Source organism: Myxine glutinosa, chromosome 4 (assembly GCF_964187855.1).
Source record: "Myxine glutinosa chromosome 4, kmMyxGlut1.1, whole genome shotgun sequence".
NCBI lineage: Eukaryota > Metazoa > Chordata > Myxini > Myxiniformes > Myxinidae > Myxine > Myxine glutinosa.
Window position 1 is genome coordinate 120767634 of NC_136264.1, and position 26271 is coordinate 120793904.

Here is a 26271-nt window from a genome sequence, read left to right on the forward strand (position 1 = left end):
AGCCGTTTGAGGTGAGGGAGGGGATGGAGGGGGAACAAACACCAGAAACAGATTTGACCAGACGCCACCAGGATTTGGAAGAGGGAGACAGATAAGAGAGTTCGGTCTTGAGGATGGTGAGATATTGTTTCCTGGCTCTCCTGAGGGTGGACACACACTTGTTTCGGGCTTTGTGAAAGGAAATGAGATTTCCTTCCGTTGGATTTGCTTTCCAGGAGACGAAAGCAAGTTGTTTCAGGGCAACAGCCTCACCACAAGATTCCGTGTACCATGGACGGGAGGAAGGGTATGACAACTGAAGACGAGATGGTATAAATCTGTGCATGAGAGAGAGCAATTTACTTTGAAAGAATTCCCAGGATGAGTTGATGTCAGAGGCGGTAGAGATGGGAGACCAGTCCAGATGATTGATGGCTGCTTGAAGACCGTGCCAGTTGGCCTGAGTGAAATGCCAGACTCGTCGACGCTGAGGAGGCTCTCTGAGAATGGTCAGAGAGATGTCCACTTTGACAAGCACATGATCAGATGAGCCGATTGGAGCAGAAGAAGAGCAGCAGACATTTTCAGGGAAGTTTGTCATAACCAAATCCAGAAGAGGAGATGCTCCGTTGACTGAGATCTGGGTCGGGAAATTGACAGATTGTGTCAGTCCCAGTGAGTCGCAGAAGTCCTTTGCTGAAGAGCCATGGCTGGTGAGAGAGGTACCCACACCCAGCCAACTGGCATGGTGACAATTGAAATCACCACATATGAGGAAGAGAGAGTTGGGATGGGTAGATTGAAGTTGGTCCATATTATCAGACAGTGAGATGTAGATGGAGTCATCGCTGTTTGATTTGAGATTCCAATGATTCTGAATGCTTTGGTTTCAACAGCGTGAAGACGAGCTAGGTGTGAGGCAGGAGCACCAGCCCAGAGGGGAGAGCAGTATTCCATTGAGCTGCGGATGAAAGCCTTGTATGTGGTGAGGAGCTCAGGTGTGCCAAGGAAGGACTTCGCACGACGGAGGATGCCCAGTCGGCGACTGGCTTTGGAGGCCAGATTTGAAATGTGGTTTTCCCAGGAAAGATCATGGCAGATAGTGAGACCCAAAAGCTTGAGTGACAGAACTTCTTGGAGAGGATTATTCAGAAAGTGGATGGGAGGTTGTCCAGTCGGTCTTTTCGGAGAGACATCGTAAGAGTGTGAGATTTGTCAGGATTGAAAGACATGTTCCACTTGTTTGCCCAGTCTGTGATTTTGTCCAGGTCTGCAGAGAGTGAGGAGGCTGCAGACTGCCGATCTGAGGGATGAAGAATGGAGCGACAGAGAGTAGAGTCATCAGCAAAGAGATACAGAGGATTTTTAAGAGAGTCAGAGAGATCATTGATGAAGACCAGAAAAAGCACAGGGCCCAGAACACTGCCTTGTGGAACTCCAGCCTGAACAGGAAGAGGAGATGAGGGAAACCTATTCAGGGCCACACGTTGACTACAACTAGAGAGGAAGTCCGCCAGCCATGCGTGGAGATTTCCATGGATACCAAAAGAGGAGAGTTTGGTGAGCAGAGCGGGGTGCCAGACCGTATCGAAGGCACGTGATATGTCAAGGGAGACTGCTCTAATTTCCTGTTTGGCATTGAGGACCTCCATCCATTGTTGAGAAAGCAGAAGCAGCATGTCCAGAGTAGAGTGTCCAGGTCTGAAACCAAATTGATGATCAGAGATCATCAGAGAGAAGAGGAAAGATTTCATATCTGAAGCAATGATGGATTCCATGACTTTGCTGATAATTGGGAGAAGGCTGATTGGTCTGTAGTTGCTGGGATCTGTTTTTGCACCTTTTTTGTGCAAAGCGGTGATGTTGGCAGATTTCCAAGCAGATGGAAGATGACCTTGAGCAAAAGAGAGGGTGAAGAGAACAGAGAGAGGGAGTGAAAGAGCGGAAGAACAGGATTTTAGGACCCGTGGGCTGATGCCGTCAGGTCCAGTTGCAGAATCCGAGTCGAGGGTTGACAGAAACTTTTCCACCTTGTCAGGAGGAAAGGACACAGAGTCCAGGAGCAGCTGGGTACGACTGGGTATGGTGGGTACAGAGAGGGATGGGTTTGGGACACAAGATTTAGAGGCAAACACAGAGTTGAGGCATTCAGCTTTTTCACGTGCGGAGTCAGCCGTGTGGCCATTTAAGGTGAGGGAGGGGATGGAGGGGGAACAAACACCAGAAACAGATTTGACCAGACGCCACCAGGATTTGGAAGAGGGAGACAGATAAGAGAGTTCGGTCCTGAGAACGGAGAGATATTGTTTCCTGGCTCTCATGAGGGTGGACACACACTTGTTTCGGGCTTTGTGAAAGGAAATGAGATTTCCTTCCATTGGATTTGCTTTCCAGGAGACGAAAGCAAGTTGTTTCTGGGCAATAGCCTCACCACAAGATTCCGTGTACCATGGACGGGAGGAAGGGTTTGACAACTGAAGACGAGATGGGATAAATCTGTGCATGAGAGAGAGCAATTTACTTTGGAAGAATTCCCAGGATGAGTTGATGTCAGAGGCGGTAGAGATGGGAGACCAGTCCAGATGATTGATGGCTGCTTGAAGACCGTGCCAGTTGGCCTGAGTGAAATGCCAGACTCGTCGACGCTGAGGAGGCTCTCTGAGAATGGTCAGAGAGATGTCCACTTTAACAGGCACATGATCAGAAGAGCCGATTGGAGCAGAAGAAGAGCAGCAGACATTTTCAGGGAAGTTAGTCATAACCAAGTCCAGAAGAGAAGATGCTCCGTTGACTGAAATCCGGGTCGGGAAATTGACAGATTGTGTCAGTCCCAGGGAGTCACAGAAGTCCTTTGCTGAAGAGCCATGGCTGGTGAGAGAGGTACCCACACCCAGCCAACTGGCATGGTGACAGTTGAAATCACCACATATGAGGAAGAGAGAGTTGGGATGGGTAGATAGAAGTTGGTCCATATTCTCAGACAGCGAGATGTAGATGGAGTCATCACTGTTTGGTGGACGGTACAACACACATATGAACAAAAGGTGGGAACGAAGGGGAAGCCGTAGCCAAAGGTATTCCTGGGGGTGGGGTGGAGAGAGGGCAGTGCAAGGCGAGTGAGGAAGAGTTTTTTTTATAAAGATAGCAACCCCACCTCCAGGACGAGGCTCAGGTCTATCATACCAGAGGAGGGAGTAACCTGGGAGAGATACCAAGGAATCAGAGACATTATGAAGGAGGAAAGTTTCTGTTAAGCAGATCACGTCTGGTTTGTCAGAAGCAACCTGTATGGAGAGATCAGACAAGTTTGAGCGAAGGCCCCGGATGTTTGAGGTCCATACTGTTAAGGAAGAGGAAGGGGGAGCATCAGATACAGAACGGGGGGGGGGGGGGGGGAGCGGTAGGGTAAGATGTGGAAGAGGAGGAAGAGGTAGGGAGAGCTGTTGAAGGTGTGTCAGAGATTAGAGAATAGCTTGGAGAAAGGGAAGAATGGGGCGGACAAAAGGTTTGATGGTGATTGGGAGAGGCGCAGTGAGGTGTTATTTGACGAGGGGGAAGAGCGAGGCAGAAGGTTGAGGGAGATGAAGGTGAAAGTTGGAAGGGGGAAGAAGCGGGGAGGACGCTTTGAGGAGGAGGGGTGAGAGGGGAGTCTAGGAGGGGAGGAGCGAGGGAGAGTCTCGGAGGGGAGGGGTGTGGGGGGAGATTTGAAAGGAATGGGTGATTGGGAAGATTTGGAGGGGAGGGGCAAGGGGGAAGATTTGAAAGAGATGGGTGATGGGGATGATTTGGAGGATTTGAGAGAGAGCATGAGTTTTTTTTAACATGATAATTTCATGACATGAGTTGTGGACCCTTTGCACATGACATCACCAAATTCGACCCCTCAAAATAGGTATTTGCTCTCTTCTCCAAAACTACACATGAGATTTTGTTGAAACTCGACCACAAGCTTCATATCTGATGCCTAACGAAGGTGTATTGACCGCATCAAAATCTGCACTCATGAAAGGGGAACTATGGGGGGGGGGGGGGGGTGTTCTTAACCCCCCAAAATAGGTATTTGCTTTCTTCCCCGAAACTACACACACGATTTTGATGAAACTTGATCACAACCTTCATCGCCCATCATGTACCAAAGTTTGTCCACGGCATTAAAAATATCAGCGTTTGAGGAGGTTTGTGGGGGGTTTGAGTGACTGTTGCTCCTGATCTGGGTGAGCTTCAGGACCCACGGTCCTATTTTTATCATTACTGTACACTGCACTGTAATCTAAAAATTTGGCCTTATTATGTTGCCCTGGTTTGTTTTCATGGGGAGTTATGAATGCATGATTACACATAATTAGCTTAGCTGTCACAACATGCTTAGACTTGAATACAACTGCGGACACCTCTCCAACCAAGCCAGATGTAAATTTATTGTCGGCATCTAATCCTTTGTAGCTTTGGAGGACATTAAGAATTTAAAGATTAGGTATAAATACTAAATAATTGACAATGTCAGGATGAGTAACATTGGGCAACAGCTTATTTAGCATCCGTGGACCAACATTTCGATTTATAAGAATAATTTCCATCAATAAGTGTCAGTCCTTGAGTTCAGGCTCTAGTTGTTTCAGGAATCCTCCATATTGGCCGTGCATCCAGGTCACTCAGCGACGTAAAAAATAGGTGCTAAAAGTCTATACTGTTCTTCATTTTGGCTTCTAGTCTGACATGTCCTACTTATAGGGCAATGCAGGAGAGGATGGGTTGCCAGGAAACGTGGGAGCTGCGGTAAGTTCCTCTCATCCACCACACACACAACCATAATTTCAGCTTTTCCAACATAAAAACAACCGCTTTCTTAAAATCGTATATTTTGCCATCCTGTAAATTTTAACATGCACATAATGTTTTCACACCAAACATGGATGCAGAATAGCAGATAGATTGATATTGAAAAAGAGATTATTCTGACAAAACACGTTTCCCTTGACAATATTGTAATTACATAATAACAAGCTTATTATATAATCATTGTCAAAAACATTCAATTCATACCTATCATAGCATCTCCATCAAAGAGCAACTGTATATTCAAAGTTCAGGGATATCCCTTTCTGAAGCTTCTTTCCTCTGGCAGGGCACATCAGGATACAATGGCGAGCCAGGCAGAAGGGGTGACCGGGGGACTTCCGGCAAGAAGGGTAGAGAAGTGAGTGCCTAAAATTCAATTCTTCATCTTCATGAAATTATTGTGAGATCATGACTACTCAAGGCCAGTCATGAATTGGATTCCGCTATTGGTTAATAAACATATTTATCTGAGAATTCCTCATTCTATGGTATTAAGGCTTAACCTAAACTCCAGCCATGCTTATTATTTGTGTCACTGAAGTTTACCTTAAGCCTCTAAAACGATAGAATAATAATGGTCCAACTTACCCCACAGCATGTAACACTTGATACATGGTCACCTGCCTTGATATAGACATGTAATCACCAAATATTAGCCCTTCTCAATATGTTACAATTGTTGCACATCTCAATAAGTTGCACATACAGTGCCTTCAGAAAGTATTCACACCGATTGACTGTTTTCACATTTTGTTATGTTACAGCCTTTTTTAATGAGATATCTCCAGCCACAAAACCTTTAAGGCCACTCGAGGTTGGGGCTACATGAAGGAAAGTATAGATATTAGACAGAAAGGAGGAATCTATTGACATTCCTCTTGATTTGAGGTAGGTTGGGTTGGAGGGGAAAGCAGGATGTAGGTAAACTGTTCCGGGGGTCCGGGGGGGGGGGGGGGGGTGGGGGATGGGGGGGGGGGGGGGGAGGGGAGGGGGGTTGGAAGAGGGAGGCGGGGCCCAAAATAGGTATTTTTTTGTTTGTTTGTTTAAAGTCTTATGATTATGTTAGTATGATTCTACATGCTGTCCTGTCTTCTAGCAAACATTGAAACTGGTTTTAAATACCGTTAGTCAGTGCAGTATACTGTTTATTCCACCAGGTGAGCGCCAGGGGTATTGCTCCTATATTTTTGTTCGTATGTTTCAAATCCTAAGAATAAGCTTAAATATTTAATCCCCTCTTTATTCCATTGCATTCCTCCTGGTAGAACAGCATGGATGAGAAAGGAGGTCAGGGGCCCACCTAAAAAGCTACACTTTTGTTCCAATTTATCTTTGCAGTGGAGGTGAGCTCAAACCGGGTTAGACAACGAGAGACTTAAAAACGTCTTTTTTTATTTGAAACAGCAACACAAATATCATCCACATAAACTGAAATAACAATTTTGGAGGTTTTGCTAAATAGACTCCTAAAACTGAGGTGTGGAGCAGAGTTAAGAGATTCAACCGAAAAATTCTACCCTGACAACCATATGATGGTTGGAATATATTGTAACGAATTTGAGAAGTGTAACGGATTTGAGAAGTGTAACGAATTTGAGAAGTGTAACAATTTTGAGAAAGTGTAACGAATGTGAAAAGTATGGTTTTGTTGTGTGTAACTGACCCTCGTAATGTAAAGAATGGTCGCAGCTCGTCCTCTTAGTTAATTCCATAAACCTACACACAGGACACGATATATCCTTTTAAATAGTTAGTCCCTTATTCTCTGTAGGCTAAGGATGTGTTTCCCACTAGTTTGACTCTTCATTGCACCGAATTAAATAAGAGTAGGCCCTCCGACGCCCCATGGCAGCTTCCAAGTGCCAGGTTTGCCACTTTGTTGCAATTGACACTTTAGGCACTTTGCTGCATTTTCATCTGCCGTCCACTTTGCTGCATTTGACTCCATTACGCACGAGGTAACGCCGAAGAAGAAAGGCGGGTCTCCACCTCGTCATAGAGGGGAGGAGTAAGTCGGCCCCGCTCATCCAACCCAGAACGAGGGGTTTGGCTTAAGAGGGCGGAGAGAGAACACTTGGGGGAGGTTCGCAAAGGGTGAAGGGCGGGGCCTATATAACCCGCCGCGGGACGCTCCCCAAGCAGATGAGCTTTGACAGAGATGGGTCCAGGAGATGCGCTGGAGACGAGCAGGTGTGACCGAGCCGCCGTGAGACGTTCCGCGCTGCAGGAAAAGCGGACCGGGGCAACGCAAGGAGCGCACGAGGCAGCAGTATGGAGAAAGGAACTTCGCCCGCGCAGTTTGGGACCAAAGCTCGGCTTCTTGACGGCGGTGCCTTCTGGCCCGACCGTGCCCAGTACCCGCTGAACCTTCCTTGCCTCTAAAAGCCACCCATCTCCAAGCCATTCCTTCCGGCCTGCATTTCCCCGTGTAAGTGTGATCGTCCGTCTGTCATTCACGTTGTCCTGGGGTTTATTAATTAAGCTTGTATAGGTAAGCTAATGATTTCACTGTGTTTCTGCTCATTCCATTTTCTGTATATAACCAACTGCTCTCTTTGCTTTGGCTTGTGAAAATAATTAATAAAACCTGTTATTCCTCCGTACGTCTTCTTCTTCTTCCTCTTTACATTCGGTCGCTCTAGAGGTTTCCAAATTGAATACCTGTGGCGCGATTTCGGCCAACGTCCAAGAATCGGGTTAGTCGGGGTAACTGTTAGGGCCGCGGGGCCTCCGCTCGGCAAACAACATCTTATCCGCGGTCCCGTATCAATTGGTGTCAGGAATGTCGGATTCGGACCTGGGACTAAATTTATTTAGCCCAAATTTTGGAACACCAATTGTACTATTGGCATAACAATTGGTGTCAGAAGTGTCGGATTCGGACCTGAAGCGCTTAGCGCGCTCAAATTACGAGTGGCCCAAAAATTGTATTTTATAAAATCCTAAATTTGAAAGTCGCGCCATGGCTGGTCAAGGCGACGGGATGCCGGTGGGAGAGATAGACGGGGTAGAATCGACCCAGGACCTCGGGGAAATGTATGTGGAGGAAAGGGAGGAGGAGAACAATGGCAATGTGGTTGAGGGGGTTTCAGGCGCGCAAAATGGAGCCTTCGCGCACGTGGTTGAAGGGACCCAAAATGGTGGCTCGCACGTGGTTGAAGAGGCGCAAAATGGCGCCTCGTACGAGCGCGCGGTAGCCGAGCCCGCTGTATCAGCGGGCTTTAACATGCAGCCGTTTGACATGCAGCAGTTCATGGCACGGTTCGGCAAATATATGGCGGAGTCGAAGTGCGACAACGAAAAAAGAAGCAGGGAAATGAAAGAAATGAGGGACGAAGCGAGGGCTGATAGTGAGAAAATGGAAAACAGAATGGGGGAGCGACTAGGAAATCAAATCGGGGGGTTAGGCAAAAAATTTGAGGGTTTAGACAAGAAATTTGAGGGGTTAGACAATAATTTTAAGGGGTTAGACAAGAAATTTGAGGGGTTAGACAAAAAATTTGAGGGTTTAGACAAAAAATTTGAGGGGTTAGACAATGGGATAAAAGAGGTAAAGAATGGGTTAACGGGGGTGGAAAATAGAATGGCGGCCCAGGAGAATCAGATAGAGAGGGTGAAAAATGGGTTAAGGTGGCTAGAAGATAGGATGGAAGGCAAATTGCGGGAAGTGGGGGAGCAATCCGCCCGGGAAATCAAACAGATGGGGAATCAGATAGAGGAGGTGAAAATCGGGTTAGAAAGTAAATTGGATGCTCAGAGGGATGAATTGGGACAGATGAGGGTGGCATCTACAAAAGAGATGGAGGAGATGAAAGAGGAGATACGACGAGGTGTAAGTGAGGAGGTCTCGGGGGTACGCGAGGAGGTAAAGCGAGGTGAAAAGCGTATAGAGAAAGAGGTGAGGAATAATACGGCTAGGTTACAAGGGGGCATAGAGGGCCTGACGGAGGAGGTGGAACAGCTGACGGTGGGACAGACGGAGTTAGTGGAGCAGGTTCAAAGGAACACTGCGGTACTAGGAGGGTTAAAAGCGACACAAAACGACATTAAAAATGACCTGATAGCAACACAGAGGCAATGTCAGATGGTACGTGAGGGACTGACAACGAGGTTGGACGAGGTGACAGAAGTAATGGAGACGAAGGACCGGGAGGTGAGGACGCACATAGAAACGGTCAAGGTAGCCTTAGAGGACGAGATAGAGGAGACGCACCGGGAAATAAAAGAGGTGAAGCAAAAATTAGAAGAGGTGGAAGAGGGGGTGAGTGAAATTAAGAAGAGACGGACAGAAACTAAGAGAGAAATACAGGAGGAGATGATGGAATATGTACAAGGTCGGTGCTCAAATCGTGATTATGTGCTCACTAACCAAATAAAGAGTTTGCAGGTGGCAGAGGAGGTGCGACGACGGGGTGCCAAGGTGAGTGGCGATATACGTGGAAATGTATATGATGTGAGGAAAGCTTCAGTCGGCTTGGGGGTTGATTTGGATCCGGGTGTTCGTGAGAGGCCGTTGGTGAAGTGTGCGACAGGTACGGTGTGCGAAAGAGGAGGTGTGCGAGAATGTCTGACTCTGGGGTGTGTGAGGAAAAAGTGCACGCCGAGGAGTGAGTGTGCTGTCGAGAGTGAGTCGGTCGTAGCGCGTGTGCGAGGGAGCACATGGAAGCGTGTAGTGAGGAGTGTTAGAGGATGTAACAAGAGAGTGTACACCTGTGGTGAGTGTTACGGAAGAAGTAACGGGAGAGTGTGCGCAAGAGGATGCGCGAGAAAGGTGTGTAACGGACGGGTGCATGAGGAAAGAGTGCGCTGTCAAAAGTAAGGGAGAATGTACACCTGTGGTGAGTGTTACGGAGGAAGTAACGGGAGAGTGTGCGCGAGAAAGGTGTGTAATGGACAGGTGCATGAGGAAAGAGTGCGCTGTCGAGAGTAAGGGTGAGTGCGCTGTCAAGAGTGGTGGTGAAAGTAGTGAGAGTGACACGGAGCGTGAGTTGGTTGTGACAGGTAAGAGAGGATGTACACCTGGAATGGAAGGATGCACACCTGGAATGGTAGAGCGTGTGTGGGAATGCACACTTGAGTTGGTAGTGAGGCACGTGGTTGGGTGTGCGAGTGAGAGCACACCTGTGATTGTCACGGAGGAGGTGACCGAGAAGGGGGCGCGAAGAGGTGTGTTGGTGAGGTGTGCGAACGACGAGTGTGTGCCAAGGTGTGCGGTGGTCAGGTGTGTGACCAAGTCTGTGGGCGAAAGAACGAGTGCAATAGCGAAGTACGCAGGGTGTACGGGCAGCGTTGGAGCACCGAGCTCGATGAGGGTAAAAGGGGTAGCGTATGCGTGTGAGCATGCAGGTGAAGCATCGACGGTAACCGGGTTAGCGGTTAGAGCGACTTATAGCCGAATCGGGCCCTCGGTGCGCGCCGGGCAGCTTCGCGTGCCGCGAGGACCAGCGGGGATCCGAACCACGGCGGTTTCAAAAGAACCGCCGTACGCGATCCACGCTGGGCCTCGCTTTGAACGGCCGCGTCCGTGCTCCACTAGGCGGAGCGGGCAGCCCGATAGGAAGGGTCGTCATGGCGACCCCTTTTTGTTGAGGCGTTCCGGCAGGTCGAGATCGGGCCATTGGACGGCTCTGTGCCGAGATGGTGCGTGGGATCTTGGCCAGGGTAAGCGTCCTTCCCTGCACCGAGTGCCGGACGCATCCAGCCACCGGCACCAAACAACCCGCATTCATTGCTCGGCTTTACGAAGCCGGGCTGTGGAAGTGAATTGGCGCACCGAGAGGCACAAGTGAGTGGACGGTGATGACGATAATGATAGTGATTTGATACGAAATTTAGAATAGTGGGTAGAATTGGCAGTAATTGGAAAATTTTTGATTTGTGGAAATTGGACGAGCAAAATTTATAGTAAGAGATGCCCCATGTGATGGAATGGCCAATCCACCATCCCTCACAGCGGGGGCAAAGGAGCACTAGATTTATGGGGTTTATGGCAGTGAAAACTAGCCCGGGAGGGTTAGGATATAATGATAGGGACCTAGAAGATGACCTTAGGTAACGTTAAGATTAGGTAGTGACAATGATACCTGTAGTGGGGACGCAGGTAGATTAGTTTGGATGATAATGACGAGGGAGCGCAATAATGTAAGGGGCGACGGGGAAGCGCAAGTTTCAGAGGGGAGTAGTTAGATGAGATGATGCCGTGTGTTTGAGGATTGGAAGTGTATTGTGAAAAGTGTGTAAGGAACAGGTGTGATTGCACAGGTGTGCAACTGAACAGGTGTGTGGAGCATTGTATGAGGGAGTAGTGGTGATTGCGTGTGGTGTTGACCAAATGGTCCAGGAAGGAAGGAGGGTACAGGTGGCACCAGGTGTGAGTGCACAGGTGTGCACCAACAGGTGTATGGAATAAATGGTAGTGTGGAATATATGGAGTATTGGAATGGATGGTCGTGGAGTGAGTAGGATGGAAACTGTGGAGTGGAGTGGATGGTGCGGAGGTGTGAATGGGGGAAGAATGGACCCCCATCACGAATACCCGGGGAGGGTAGTGTAAGTGTTAGGTAGAGGGTATAGGTAAATTGTGGTTGGATATTGGCATCTGTGGTGCGAGGTGAAAGAATGGTATTTGGATGGGTGCATTAGTGTTGTGGAAATGGCTGTGCGTGTAGCCTGTTAGTGTGTGTAGTTGGTTTGAGCACTCCACCACTGTGAGGATGTCGGCCAGGTGAGGCCGCAGGTGGGCTCTGGGAGCCGGTAGTTGTGGATGGGGCCCGAGGATCCGGAGGACGGACCCGGGTAGCCCAGTGCCAGAGGGCACCAAGGGGTGACAGAGCCAGGAGGGGCCTTCCCCAGTTAGTTAGGTTAGGGTGAGGAGCTAGGTAAGCTCGGGTGGCAACCCCAGTGGTGGAGGTGTGCAGGTGGGTAGACCTGCTGGGAGAGCTACACGTCTCAGCCCAGAAATTGTGCAAGGGCACCGGGAGATGAATCGGGGGAGTGAGACCCCAAATTGAGAAGCACCACAGTTTGGTCAATGGGAATTGGTTTTTAGAACCCATCGTGTAAGTTTGCCAATGGATTGGCAGGGAAAGACCCCGGGTAGTGTAAAGTGTGTTAATGTCATTTAGAAAGTAGTTAGGATGAAAATCTCCTTGCACCATCTGCATCCACTCACCTGAGGTGACAGGTACTTCACACCATGCCAGGTGGTTTTTATTATTTTTATTGATGCAAATGTTTGGAATGTGAGACGCATCATGACGTGGGTGTGACATTGTGCCTTGATGTTCCATCTCTTCCTCCTTATGAGGGTTGATGATGAATTGGGTGATGGCAAATTTTGGATAGAGGGATTGTGGAGACGAATTTGGTGTAGGGAAAATATGGGGAAGATGTGACGGTAGCGACGGATTTGTAAAGGTGTAGATTTTGTAAATATGGGGTAAGGGCAAGGGTAGAGTAGGTGACGGGGGGGGGGGGGGGGTGACGTACGGTAGGGACGAGCTTTCTCACTTCGCTCTCCATACGCACTTCGCCTTGCATTGCCTTGTTTGATGTGTACCCTTGTGACCTTACCCCTCGCTCATCTGTTTTTCCCCCCTTTTGTCTCCCACCTGAGGACTGTGCGCCACTGGGTGTTGAGGGGAGCGTGCGGAGGTCGTCTTGTGTGCCAGGACCCTCTCAACCAGCATGCATTGCATTGATGTACCACTTTATGGACCGCTGTTCTGCGGCCAAGTACCACTTGATGGACCCCAGGTTCTGGGGCAGGGCACCTCTGTTTGAGACCGGCCATAGTGGCCAGGGAATCTTGCTTGCGGACCTCGGTAAGGTGGCACCTATGCCAAACAGGTGGACCACCCTTAGTTGGCCCCTGTGGCCCTAAATAAAAATGGACACGGTTTGTGTTTTTTATATTTCCAAGTCGGCCGCATGAAGCAAGAAGACATCGGGAAGAACATCGGCCCAGCAGAGAAGAAGAAGACCACCACCAGTTGTTTTTTTTTTGTGTGTTTATTGCAAACAGTAATGACTGTGCACTAGTTGGTGCGTTTGGGTGCTTTTGGGTGCTTTGGTGTTATTGGTACTGGTGCATCGATGCAATGCGTGCTGTCTCCTCCCTCCCAACAGGAATTTCCTTCTCTTTGTTTCCCTAAAAAGAAAAAAAAAGGAAAAAAACACAGGTCCTGGGTTGCGTTGTAAATAAGAAATAACATCACTGTAAATAATGCTCCCCACCGTAAATGTATAGCTTGAAAACAATTCCGTAATTCGGTTATCCTGTGGGCGCAAATCTGTTAGGCAGGGTGCAATGCAGCAGGGGGACATATTTATTTGTGTTTTAAGATTGTCACACTCAGGGTCAGGTTAATTGTAGAGGGAATTACACCTACGTGTCACACTAAGTTAAAGTTTTGTAGGCCCGAGGACAGGCCTGAAGAAAGGAGGGTGCAGTGTAACGATTTTGAGAAAGTGTAACGAATGTGAAAAGTATGGTTTTGTTGTGTGTAACTGACCCTCGTAATGTAAAGAATGGTCGCAGCTCGTCCTCTTAGTTAATTCCATAAACCTACACACAGGACACGATATATCCTTTTAAATAGTTAGTCCCTTATTCTCTGTAGGCTAAGGATGTGTTTCCCACTAGTTTGACTCTTCATTGCACCGAATTAAATAAGAGTAGGCTCTCCGACGCCCCATGGCAGCTTCCAAGTGCCAGGTTTGCCACTTTGTTGCAATTGACACTTTAGGCACTTTGCTGCATTTTCATCTGCCGTCCACTTTGCTGCATTTGACTCCATTACGCACGAGGTAACACCGAAGAAGAAAGGCGGGTCTCCACCTCATCATAGAGGGGAGGAGCAAGTCGGCCCCGCTCATCCAACCCAGAACGAGGGGTTTGGCTTAAGAGGGCGGAGAGAGAACGCTTGGGGGAGGTTCGCAAAGGGTGAAGGGCGGGGCCTATATAACCCGCCGCGGGACGCTCCCCAAGCAGATGAGCTTTGACAGAGATGGGTCCAGGAGATGCGCTGGAGACGAGCAGGTGTGACCGAGCCGCCGTGAGACGTGCCGCGCTGCAGGAAAAGCGGACCGGGGCAACGCAAGGAGCGCACGAGGCAGCAGTACGGAGAAAGGAACTTCGCCCGCGCAGTTTGGGACCAAAGCTCGGCTTCTTGACGGCGGTGCCTTCTGGCCCGACCGTGCCCAGTACCCGCTGAACCTTCCTTGCCTCTAAAAGCCACCCATCTCCAAGCCATTCCTTCCGGCCTGCATTTCCCCGTGTAAGTGTGATCGTCCGTCTGTCTTTCACGTTGTCCTGGGGTTTATTAATTAAGCTTGTTTAGGTAAGCTAATGATTTCACTGTGTTTCTGCTCATTCCATTTTCTGTATATAACCAACTGCTCTCTTTGCTTTGGCTTGTGAAAATAATTAATAAAACCTGTTATTCCTCCGTACGTCTTCTTCTTCTTCCTCTTTACATTCGGTCGCTTTAGAGGTTTTCAAATTGAATACCTGTGGCGCGATTTCGGCCAACGTCCAAGAATCGGGTTAGTCGGGGTAACTGTTAGGGCCGCGGGGCCTCCGCTCGGCAAACAACATCTTATCCGCGGTCCCGTAACAATATATATATATTGTTACGTGCTCCTCCCCGACCCCCTGGTCAAGGTGTACCTCCGAGCCCCGAGAGGAGTCACTGCAGAAAAATGTGTTATTCTGTATGTCAAAGATCAAGCGAGAAGCCACCCCAATTGTTACTCACAGACAAATATTGTATTAAGATCACACAAGAATAACAGTACAACAATAATAGTATTCAAAAGTACAATCAATATGTCCTATGATGGTACCATCAGTTTTGTAATATTTAACTCATTGTGCTCCAAGTGAGTGAAACACGAACATTCCCCAATGTCTTATTCCGGCTTCGAGACGAAATTGATTCGCTCCAGCGATCGCCAGAACGAGGTGCAATCGAGACCAGAATCCCGTGCGGATGGCAAACACAGTCACACAGCCGAAGCTGCACCAAGGCGCCCTCAAGGCGCCTGGGAAATCCAAAGGCGCCCTACAGGCGACTGAGAGATCACACCCTCGGGTATGGATGAATTAACCTTCAAAAAGCCACGTCACACACACGCCCCAGATCGACGTCTGAATGCGGTGCAGATGGTCGAAAAGAGACGAAACTGCGAGCGAAGCACAAGTCCTGCACGAATCAAAATGGCCGACGACCCGGTCTGGTGGCGCACGGCAGGGCGATGTTTCTCTCCTGAATCGATCGCAAAACCTGACACGCAGGTTGACCGGTCACTGCGATGACAACTCTGTCGTAGGAGTCCCTTTCCCGGAAACCCAAAAGTTCGATAGTGACTCTGGCTCGCCAACGTTCGCTTCAGAACCCGGAGCAACTCGGCTTTCTTGTCCGACTCATTCGCTCCGCCATTTTCTCCCTCTTCTTCCTCTTTGTTGTCCGGTTCCCGATCCGGTTTCCTGTTTCTTTTAACATTAACTTTTTTACCTTTTGAAAACAGTTCATGAACAATAAACCTTTTGAACACAATAATAGTACATTGAATCAGAAATATTTACAGTGGATGCAAACCACCACAACGGAAGTGATGAATCCGTATCACTTCCCCCCCTCAACAAAGAAAGTTTGAACATAGTGAAAACTTTCTTTGCAGGCAAAAACATTTTTTGAATGAAGGTTAAAGGGTTGTGATCAAAAATCCAAAACAAAGCAAATCGATAGCACTTTTTTAGGGAGGCCGAGCTGAGAGCCAGGTTTCATGGTGGTTGGGTGGTTGGGTGGTGAGGCCTGGAAGTATTCACTACATGGACGCCTTTAGGAACCTGGAGTTCACGGTTAATCCGTGTAGGAATCTTGGCTCGGCTGCTCCGCAGCATTCAGTGCTTCAAACTCTTCCTAACTTTCATAATAATCACGGTTGGAGCTCTTGTCGCTGTAGTCACGTGAATAGCGGTCTCCTTAGGCTAACCCCCGCTCTAGCAGGGAAAATGGCCTTAAAATGCATGTTGTGTTGTTGTGTTTCTCGGCCACTACCCTGATAATCGTCCCTTCGGGAGCTGCCGTAACTCTGGGAGCCTCCATAGTAATCTCGACTGCGACCACCACCAAAACTACCACTCCCACCCCGGGAGCCATAGCCACCCCTGAAACTACCTCCACGTTTTCCTCCTCTGTAGCCCCTTCGACGCCCACGGCCTGCCTTCTCTACTGTTATGGTCCGACCATCCAAATCCTTGCCCTTCAAATCCTGTTCTGCATCTTTGGCATCCTTTCTGTTTTCAAACGTGACAAAGCCAAACCCTCTTGACTTTTGCGTCTCCCTGTCCTTTATCAGCCGCACTTCCAAGAGCGGTCCATATTTGCCAAAGACACCGCACTTCCAAGAGCGGTCCATATTTGCCAAAGACAGAGTCCAGAACATCTTCCCTTGTTTTGAAGTTCAGTCCACCTACAAAGAGCTTGCCAACATTGCCTCCATCCCTGACTTGTGTGTGCTGACACTTAGTTTTTGGGTACCTGACAAGATGTGCCTGTGCAAAGCGTGACGTCAGTACCTTCCTCTTCTCTTCAGAGTGCTTCCTACCCATAGCACGAGTCGCGGCACAGGATGGAAAGATACCCGGAATCTCCGGCTCTAACTGTGCAGTGTTATTTTCCATACTAGGCTTTTCAACAAACATCGGGTTACCAGAAACTTGACCACCGGCAAAATCATTCCCGATAACAAAAGATATTCCCTCTACAGGTAGAGTGGCTTGTAACCCTACGGTGACTGGTCCTGACACCAAATCAGACTTTAAAATGATGACATGAAGTGGAGCTTTAACACAGCCACCAACGCCCTGCAAAAGAACACTAACACCAGTTGCCGTCTTCTCTGACAATGGCAAAATGCCTTCCAGCATTCAAGATTGATGTGCTCCTGTGTCCCTCAATACCCTAACAGGTCTCTGGTTATTCAAGTCTCCATCCAGTGACACAAACCCCTCTGAAATAAAAGGTTTGTAACCCTCTTGTGCAAGGTCATTCTGTGATGCCATAACTTTGGCATGGGAACCTTCACAAGGCACTGTCCTCCATGGACGATTTCTCGCATTTGCCAATGTATTCGGAGTTGTACTAATCTGACTCCGCTCCTGATTTTTCCTTTCCAGGGCATAACATTGGGACATCAAGTGTCCAGGTTTCTTGCAAAAAGCGCAGGTAGGCCCGGAGGAAAAACTCGTGGTCTGCCTCGAGTCCCCCGGAATATAAGTCTGTCTTGGAACTGTAGACTTCTGATCCCTAAGAGTCGCGGTATCAGATCTGTCCTCATAGTCCTCTCTAGGTCGCCCCCATGAATCTTCGTTCTCCGCACCGGATGTACCATAACTCCCCTGGCGAACTCTAGGCGGGAAGTCAGGTTTGTGGAACCCCATCCTGTGTGTCAAGGCATAGTCATCTGCCACGGTTGCTGCCTCATACAACTCTGGTACCTTCTTTTCCTCCAGATGTACTTAAATGTCTGTGTGGACACACTGTTTGAATTCCTCCACCAAAATCAATTGTCGCAACAGGTTGAAGTCTTTCCCAATCCCCTTCGAATCACACCACCGATCAAACATGGTTTCCTTCATTCTGGCAAACTCCACATGGGTCTCACTCTCCCTCTTCCTGGCATTCCGGAATTTTTGTCGGTAAGCTTCAGGGACCAATTCATAGGCTTTGAGAATGGCTTTCTTCACTTCCTCATAATCTGTACATTTGTCAATTGGTAAAGCCGAATAGATATCTTGAGCTTTACCCACCAGAACACTTTGCACTAACATAGTCCAGGACCCCACAGGCCATTTTAGCATTTGAGCCACTTTCTCAAAGTGTGAAAAAAACTTGGCTACCTCCTTTTCATTGAAGGGTGGAACCAGCCTCACATGTCTACCAACATCCCAGGTGTTCTGACTAGTTGTCGAACCAGCCGGCATGGATGCGACTTCTCCCTGTTTTCCCATTAATTCCAGCTCCTTGAGTTTAAGTTCCCTCTGATAATCCATGTCCCGTTCCTTTAACTCCCTTTCAGCTCTCCTTTCCTCTGCTCTTTCCCCTGCTCTTCTTTCTTCTTCAGCTCTCCTTTCCTCTGCTCTTCTCTCCTCTGCTTTCCTTTCCTCTGCTTTTACCCTTTCCTGGCTCTGCAGTTGCATCTCCAATTTCTGGAGCTCCACATTTTCTTTTTCCTCGGGTAACCAATCCAAGGCAACCTCTGTCCATGTTCCTTGTCCCACCAGAGATTCTACCACCAATGTCTGCATCTCTGCTTTCTTCATATTAACTTGGACCTCCAAGTTAAAATGTCTGGCCAATATCAAGAGTTCCGATTTTTTTAACGCTTGGAACTGTGCCTCATTAGGGGACGCCGCAAGCTTTTCTGCGTCAAACACCATGGTGACTATCAGTCAACACCTGTTAACCTTCACACAAAAATTTCCAAATTTTTTGAAAAATTTGGGAATGTTAGAAAAATTCCAAATTTGGGAATTTTGGGAATGTTAGGGAATTCTATCCCGGACGAATGTTATTAGGGAATTTAATCCCGGACGAAGACCTAATTTCAAGCCCCCGAGACAATTGGACGAGCCCCCAATTTCTGTTACGTGCTCCTCCCCGACCCCCTGGTCACGGTGTACCTCCGAGCCCCGAGAGGAATCACGGCAGAAAAATGTGTTATTCTGTATGTCAAAGATCAAGGGAGAAGCCACCCCAATTGTTACTCACAAACAAATATTGTATTAAGATCCACAAGAATAACAGCACAACAATAATAGTATTCAAAAGTACAATCAATATGTCCTATGATGGTACCATCAGTTTTGTAATATTTGACTTACTGTTGACTCATTTTGACTCACAACAATAAACCTTTTGAACACAATAATAGTACATTGAATCAGAAATATTTACAGTGGATGCAAACCACCACAACGGAAGTGACGAATCCATAACAATATATATATATATATATATATATATATATATATATATATATATATATATATATATATATATATATATATATATATATATTAGCAGAAGTACCCGGCATTGCCGGGAGGGGAACGGGGGAGGGGGAGGGGGAGGGGGAGGGGAGGGGAACGGGGGAGGGGGGAGCGAGCGATTTTTTTTGTCATAGCGTCATAGCGATTTTTTTTTTCATTGCGTCATAGCGTTCATAGCGTCATATCGTTCATAGCGTAATAGCCATTTTTTTTTTTCATAGCGTCATAGCGATTTTTTTTTTCATAGCGTCATAGCGTCATATCGTTCATAGCGTCATAGCGTCATCACGTGATCGCTCTGAGCGAATCAGCGCCCACCTGCTCTCCGTTGATTCCGTGCGCTGAAATGCGCTGAGGTAAATATGAATAAAAAATATGGATCGTCAAATATTTTGAGTTTGGCCATGTTCGTCCCACGCTCAATGGCCATGTCTATGTCAAATATCAAGCACGTAAGCCTCTCCGTTTAGGAGTCTATCGGTAACATTACACACACACACACACACACACACACACACACACACACACACACACACACACACACACACACACACACACACACACACACACACACACACAAACGGTGTTTTATTTATATATATATATATATTTTTTGCATACAGAATCGACGCTCGTGTAAGAGCAATCACATTGAACATGAAAACATGCGCAGACACATAAAACATACAATGAAGGGAGCAGGAGCCAAGAGTGGGAGAGAGAGGGAAGCACAAAGCACAACAACAGTGGAGAACAGGGATGTCAGTAGATCTGTGGAAGGGGGAGGGCTGGGGGAGGAGGAAGGGGTAAAACGGTATTAAGCAAATGAACACGACTAGGAATTTCAGGAAATAAGTTGGGGAGTTAAAGAGGCAGATTTGGGGTTCATTGAGAGGCAATCCAAATGTTATGTGAGCCAACAATGTTTCCTATGGCAGAAAGCACGTCATTAATTTCCACCTTGCTGGGAGGGATGCAAACTAGCCCGTTTTTGCGAGTTATAGATTCAAAAGTCTCAATGCGGAAACATTCACCCACCATTCTAACTCGAGACAACGAGTTAGTGGATTTAACTGAGAAAAAGCAAATGTTTCTTCAACACCAAGATAACGATCAACTCAAGTCTAAAGTCATTTAACACAACCACAGTGAGTGAAGAAAACCTCTCCCGGCGGCCATACCAGACTGCCGGCTTATGACCTTCTCAACACCGGACTGTGGGCTCCCTCTCCCTCTCCCTCTCTCTCTCCCTCTCCCTCTCCCTCTCCCTCTCCCTCTCCCTCTCCCCCCCCCACTTTCCACAGTTGTTGCCCGCATGTGCGTAATCCCAGTGGCAGTGCTCAGGGTCTCTGTCGGTTCGCGTTGTGTGTGCTGTCTTCCCCTTTTCTTCCCGTTCTTTCTCTCTCCATATCGTCTAAGTTATGGTGTCCTTTCTATCACCTTGTCTGATCCTTTGAGAATTGAGAGAGAGAGAATAGCATTCAACGGTTTCTCGGTACGTTGTTGTTTTCCGTTCTGGGCGGCGCCTTCTATCGATCGATCTACCGTTGTGTATAATTAGTTTATCGCGTTTATCTCTTATTTTTATTTCTTTTTACTCATACCTTTTCCTTTCGTTTATATCGCTTTCATTTTCTCGCTACCTGTCGAGGCTTGAACGGTGGTAGCTGCTTTATTTTCATATATCCGGCCATTGAATAACCATGGCGGGTCAAAGTTCACGTTACGCTTCCTTTGAAGCACTAACCCAAAAGCACGGGGTTGTGTGTGTTCCTCCGTCGGAGATCGACATGGAGAAGTTAATATTTGCTGTCGGCGAGATCGTCGGCATCGAGAATGTTAAAGCGGTTTCGCGCATGAACAAGCGTATTGTTTTTTTCGTCTCCAAAGTTCGGAGGTCGTGGAGCGCGGGGTTTTTTTCGACCCCGATATTTACGTCCCCTTTTCCCCCCTGGATACTCCTGCAAAAAAAGTTGTGATTTCGAATTTACCCCCCTTTGTTAAAGGTGAACAAATCACATCCCAATTTAAAAAATACGGAACGGTTGTGTCTCCGATAACGATGATTTCGTTTCGAAGTCAAAACGACAAACTGAAGCACATTATGTCGTTTCGCCAAATTCTCTCCATGATTCTACCTGCGGGTGTTTCGGCGTTCCAGGCGATACTTCCCTTCAAAATCGACGGGCATACTTACATGGGGTATGCTAATACGGAAACCCTGGTGTGTTTTGGTTGTGGTGAATTCGGCCATGTAAAAAGATCATGCCCCAGAGACATGCCGAATCAAGCTGCCAACAAAGGTCCTTCAACCCAACAACTCCCAACTCCCTCAGGTAACACGACCAACGTGGAGCCAGCAGCTTCAAATGAAGCATCTGCTCCTACAACCAAAAGTACCAAAAGACCCCTTTCACCCTCTCAAAGCACCGCTGAACCTGGATCGAAAATTCTGGCTGCTTCAGCCGCCCTTCGTTCCTTTGCTCAGGTGGTCACAGGTGCTCACCCCACAACACAGGTCCCATGTACTTCTGTGTCGTCAGACTGTCCCCCCTCTGAATCATGTGTCACCTCAAAAGTATCATGCAGTGACGCTGATGTTGCACCTTCTCTTTCCCCTCCTTCTGTCCCCCCTCCTCCCCCCAATCCCCCCTCCTTGCCTCCTCCTACCCCTCCTCTTGCCCCCCCTTGCTCCTCCTCCGCCCCCTCCTATTCCCGACATCCCTTACCCTCCTCTCCTTGCTCTTCTCCCCCCTCCTCCTCCCCTTTCCCTTCCCTCTGCTTCTTCTTCTTCTCCTCCTGCACCACCTCCTCCACTTCACCCTCCCCTCCCTGCCCTGCAACCTCTAACTACCACTACCAGTGTGCCTCTTTCTGAGTGTACCACCCCTACACTCTCTGAGTTACTTCAACCTTGCAGTACCTCTGCTAAAGATAACATCGCCATTGTTACAACTATTGACCCACCCAAACATGTAACCGCCGAGTTTGTTGCCCCTACTGCACCCTCGGTTTCCCCCTCTGAAACAACCATGGACATCGAGCAAATGGGTGAAGGCCCTGAGGATAATGAGGGCTATGATTCAGATGGTTGCTCCTCCCTGGCATCAAGTGCATTTGGTGAGGAGCTTCCCCCAGACAGTAGTCTCGACGGTACAATTTCAACCTCTGATATTTTAGATTTCTTGAAAAAAACCACTCGTAAGAAACGAGTAAACCTGAATGATTTTCCCCCCAATGTGCGTGCTTTTGTTCAAAAAGCGCAAATTATTATTAAGAATCCAGAAACTGTTGCCATTTCCAGCGCTTCTTGTAAACAACTGAAAAGACACATCGTTAAAGCAAGAAAACTTTTGAATGAATAATCATCCTTTGTGGGCCACTCTTCTCATCATGATAATAGCAAGTTTGAACATAAACGGCGGGCGTAATCCCCTGCGCAAAGTTCAAACGATGCAGCTGATAGAGAATGAGAATGTAGACATTCTTCTCTTACAAGAAACTCGCTCGACTGCGAGTTGCGTGGCAGATTGGAGGCTGAAGCTGAAAGGCACCTGGTTTTTTAGTAACACGTCTTCGGTTTGTGCTGGTGTTGCTTTCTTTATATCTGCACATCTTCCCGTCTCCTCTCTTGTTTTTAAAGAAATTGTATCGGGATATCTAGCTTCCATTGAATTTTTATATCACCACCAGCAGATGGTAATTGTCAATGTTTATGCCCCAAGTGACAGCACAGCCAGGACGGCTTTCTTCACCGAATCCTTTACCTTCCTTAATCATCTTGCCCCTGATAACCTTTTGTGCTTAGGTGGTGATTTTAATTGCACATTCGCCCCAGCCAAAGATCGGAACAGCCCTGAACCCCATCCAGCTAGTGCTAGGCCTCTGTCTACGCTTCTGTCTCGGAACAACCTTGGTGATGTTTGGCGACTGCAGCATGGGAACACTCAACAATTTACTTGGTGTCGTTGCCTGCTTAACAACTTGTCGCTTGCAAGGCTTGATAAATTTTTATATCAGCCTCTCCTTTTTAAACCTTTAGTTTTACTGATATTACTCCTTCCGGGTTTTCTGACCATTTTTTAATTGAAATGCGTCTCTCTTTCCCTAGCCCTCAGAGGCATACTTCTCATTGGTCTTTTAATATTTCTCTTTTAAATGACCCCTTTTTTAAATTATCCTTTAAAAATTTCTGGCTTCGGATTCTAGAATCGCGGAATGATTTCACCAATCTTTGCCTATGGTGGGATTATTTAAAGGCACAAATCCGAGTCTTCTGCCAGCAATACAGTAATAATTTTACTAATGCAAAGCAAGCCAGGATATGCATTTTAAAGAAGGAAATTCTTGACCTGCAGGAAAACGCGACTAACATTGACGAGGAGGTACGATGCCATCGGCTTCATGAGAAACAAGCCCTACTGAATGTTTTAACTAAAGATGATGCTCTCGGGGTGCTAACACGGCTTCGAGTAAAAGGTTTATCTACCTCAGAAACGTGTTGTAAAGATTTCTTTAGCTTTGAAAAAGCCGCAAAATCTAATAGATTGTTGCTAAGCTTACGTTCAAGTGACGGACAAATTATTGAGGAGAATGCTCAGTTGAAATGTCTTATCAAAGACTTCTTTAAGAACGTTTTTACTGCAAAGGAAAGTAATGATCAAGAAATGTTTGATTTTACCCAAAATCTACCACGATTACAAGAATCACAGCAGCGCTCTCCAGAACAAGATTTTACAGTGGGTGAACTTTTAACAGCTCTTAATAGCCTTAATGATAATAATGCGCCTGGCTTTGATGGCTTACCCGTGGAATTTTATAAAGCATTCTGGGACTTGCTCGGTCCGACACTTTTAGATGTTTTAAAGTATAGTTCACAAGAGGGTGTGTTACCTCTAAGTTGTCGCCGTGCAATTGTGTGCCTTATCCCAAAGAAAGGAGACTTACAGTCTTTACAAAATTGGCGGCCTATCTCTCTGCTTTGTGTGGATTACAAAATTATTTCCAAAGTCCTTGTAAACCGCATAAACCCCCTTCTTAGTTTTTTAATACATTTTGATCAATCCTTTTGTATTTTAAATCGGTCGATTCATGACAATATTTTTTAAATTCGGGACATGTGGGATGTCTGTGCTGCACAAAAACAGAATGCTGGCCTAGTTTTACTTGACCAGGAGAAAGCATTTGACACTATTAGCCATGAATATGTTTTTCATACCCTAAAACAGTTTGGTTTTGGGGCAGCCTTTATTTCTCACGTTTCATTGCTGTACAGTCATGTTTTTAGCATCATTAAAGTCAACAACAGTTTATGTGCACCACTAACGGTTGAAAGAGGAGTCCGCCAAGGGTGTCCTTTATCGGGCATTCTCTACTCCCTCTGCATTGAACCTCTACTAATCCACCTTCATGCTAGTTTACCAGGTTTTCCTGTGTTGCCAACTGAAAGGCCAATTGTCACCTCAGCATATGCTGATGATGTGTGTGTTGTGGTGCGTAGCAGTGATGATGTCACCATGCTACTAAATAATCTGGAAAATTTTTCCTCGGCATGTACAACTGCAATCAATTGGAACAAATGCAAAGCTTTATGGATTGGCCATCCCCCCGCTGTTGGTTTGCCTTGTCTTCCCAGAGGCCTGCAGTGGGAGAAGGAAGGCATCCTTTATCTGGGTGTGTACATTGGCACTCCAGCGTTCATGGCAAAGAACTGGGTTAACACAGTTAATAAAATTGATAATAGGCTAGAGAAGTGGAGAGGAATATTATCTACATTGTCATACAGAGGACGTGCCCTAGTGATTAACAATGCAGTGGCTTCCTTGTGGCATAAGATGATTGCTTTGCACCCTCCTGAAGCACTGCTGCTGACATTCCAGAAACACCTACTGGATTTCTTCTGGGGCGGCAAGCATTGGGTCAAGCCTGAAGTCCTTTACCTTCCATTGGCAGAAGGTGGCCATGGCCTCATTGACATTGTCAGCCGACTAATGGCTTTTCAAGTCGCCACTGTTCACCGTTTTCTTTTTTTCACTTTGCTGCCATGGCGGCTCACTGCCAACTACCTGCTGAAAATGGCTGGCATGCTTGATTTCAACAAGGAACTTTTTCTCATGGACCTGCAATATGTTGACATCTCCCCATTGCCTCCTTTCTACCAAGACCTGCTGCAAGCCTGGCATCCTCTCGTGGTGCACCGAGATATGGCTCATTACAACACCACCAACTTCCTCGACGGGCCTATCTTTTACAATGCACTCTTTCCCAACATACTTCGATCACATGCCTTTGTGCAATGTTTCACAAGTCCTGGTGTGCATGTCATACGAGACCTGCGGGATAACCGGAATGAAACTTGGCACTCAGCAGGACATATTGCAACCGCTGTTGGAATGCGCTCTGCAAGAGCTGTCTCCCAGCTCATTCAAGAAGTGTTGCATACCTTCAGAGGACTGGGTCTTCATTTTGATGCCAACAACAATGACCCTGCAATGCATGTTCTCTCCCTTCATCAGGTGCAAATATCATCGGCTGCATTAACAGAATCTGTGTGCCTGTCTTCCTCTCCACTTCATAGCGCTGAAAAAAAGTGCCTGTACCACCTCTGTGTTGCCATTCGGCATCCTTACGTATGCAAGGATAGGTTTGGATCCCGATGGACAGGGATGTTACCGCCGCCCCCCCCCCCCCCCTTTGCCCACAATGGGCCACCATGTATGCTCCACCAATTGTAAAACGGACTGGTGATATCTCTTGGAGAATTGTACATATGATTTTACCTACCAATGTTTTATTACACCGTTTTAGTGTTTTAAATTCTGTTTCATGCCCCTTTTGTACGGCCTCTGAAGATTTACATCATGCCTATGTTGACTGTGCAAGGCTGACCCCACTTTTTATTTTGTTGTCACAATTGTGCTGCCATATGAATGTTTCTTTTTCTTTACGTCTGTTTATTTTTGGTTTGCCATTGAATCCTAAGAATGCTGCCGTATCTGTGCTCACCAATTTTTTAATAGCTGAAGGGAAGCTAGCAATTTATAAAACAAGGAAAGCTAAACTTCTTGCCAACCCTGATGCTGGCTACAATGTTTTAACAGTTTTTAAGGCCCTTACTGTGGCCAGGCTACGTGCAGAGTTTTATTTTCACCAAAACGTAAATAATTTAGATCTTTTTAAGCAAAAATGGTGTTACAAGAATGCACTGTGTAAAGTAGTCAACAATGATCTCACCCTTTCTTTTTAAATGTGCACTTGTATTATTTCATGCTTTATTATTTTTAACTTCCTTTTATGATTGCTGTTTGTTGGCAAAGTCTAGCTGTTGTTTTCTATCCTTGCTTAAATAACGGTATACAAAAGTCAAAGTCTCTCTCCCTCTCCCTCTCTGTCTC

General features: G+C 47.1%; 1 protein-coding gene across 1 annotated transcript in view; it reads left to right on the forward strand.

Annotated features, from left to right (window-relative positions):
- The window catches only part of LOC137425150 (uncharacterized), a 510298-nt gene that overhangs the window by 227835 nt on the left and 256192 nt on the right, over window positions 1-26271 (forward strand). The window contains exons 46-47 of the mRNA XM_078776351.1: window positions 4711-4755; window positions 5105-5176. Of these exons, the coding sequence (XP_078632477.1) occupies window positions 4711-4755; window positions 5105-5176 (117 nt within the window). The remainder of the gene's footprint in view (window positions 1-4710; window positions 4756-5104; window positions 5177-26271) is intronic.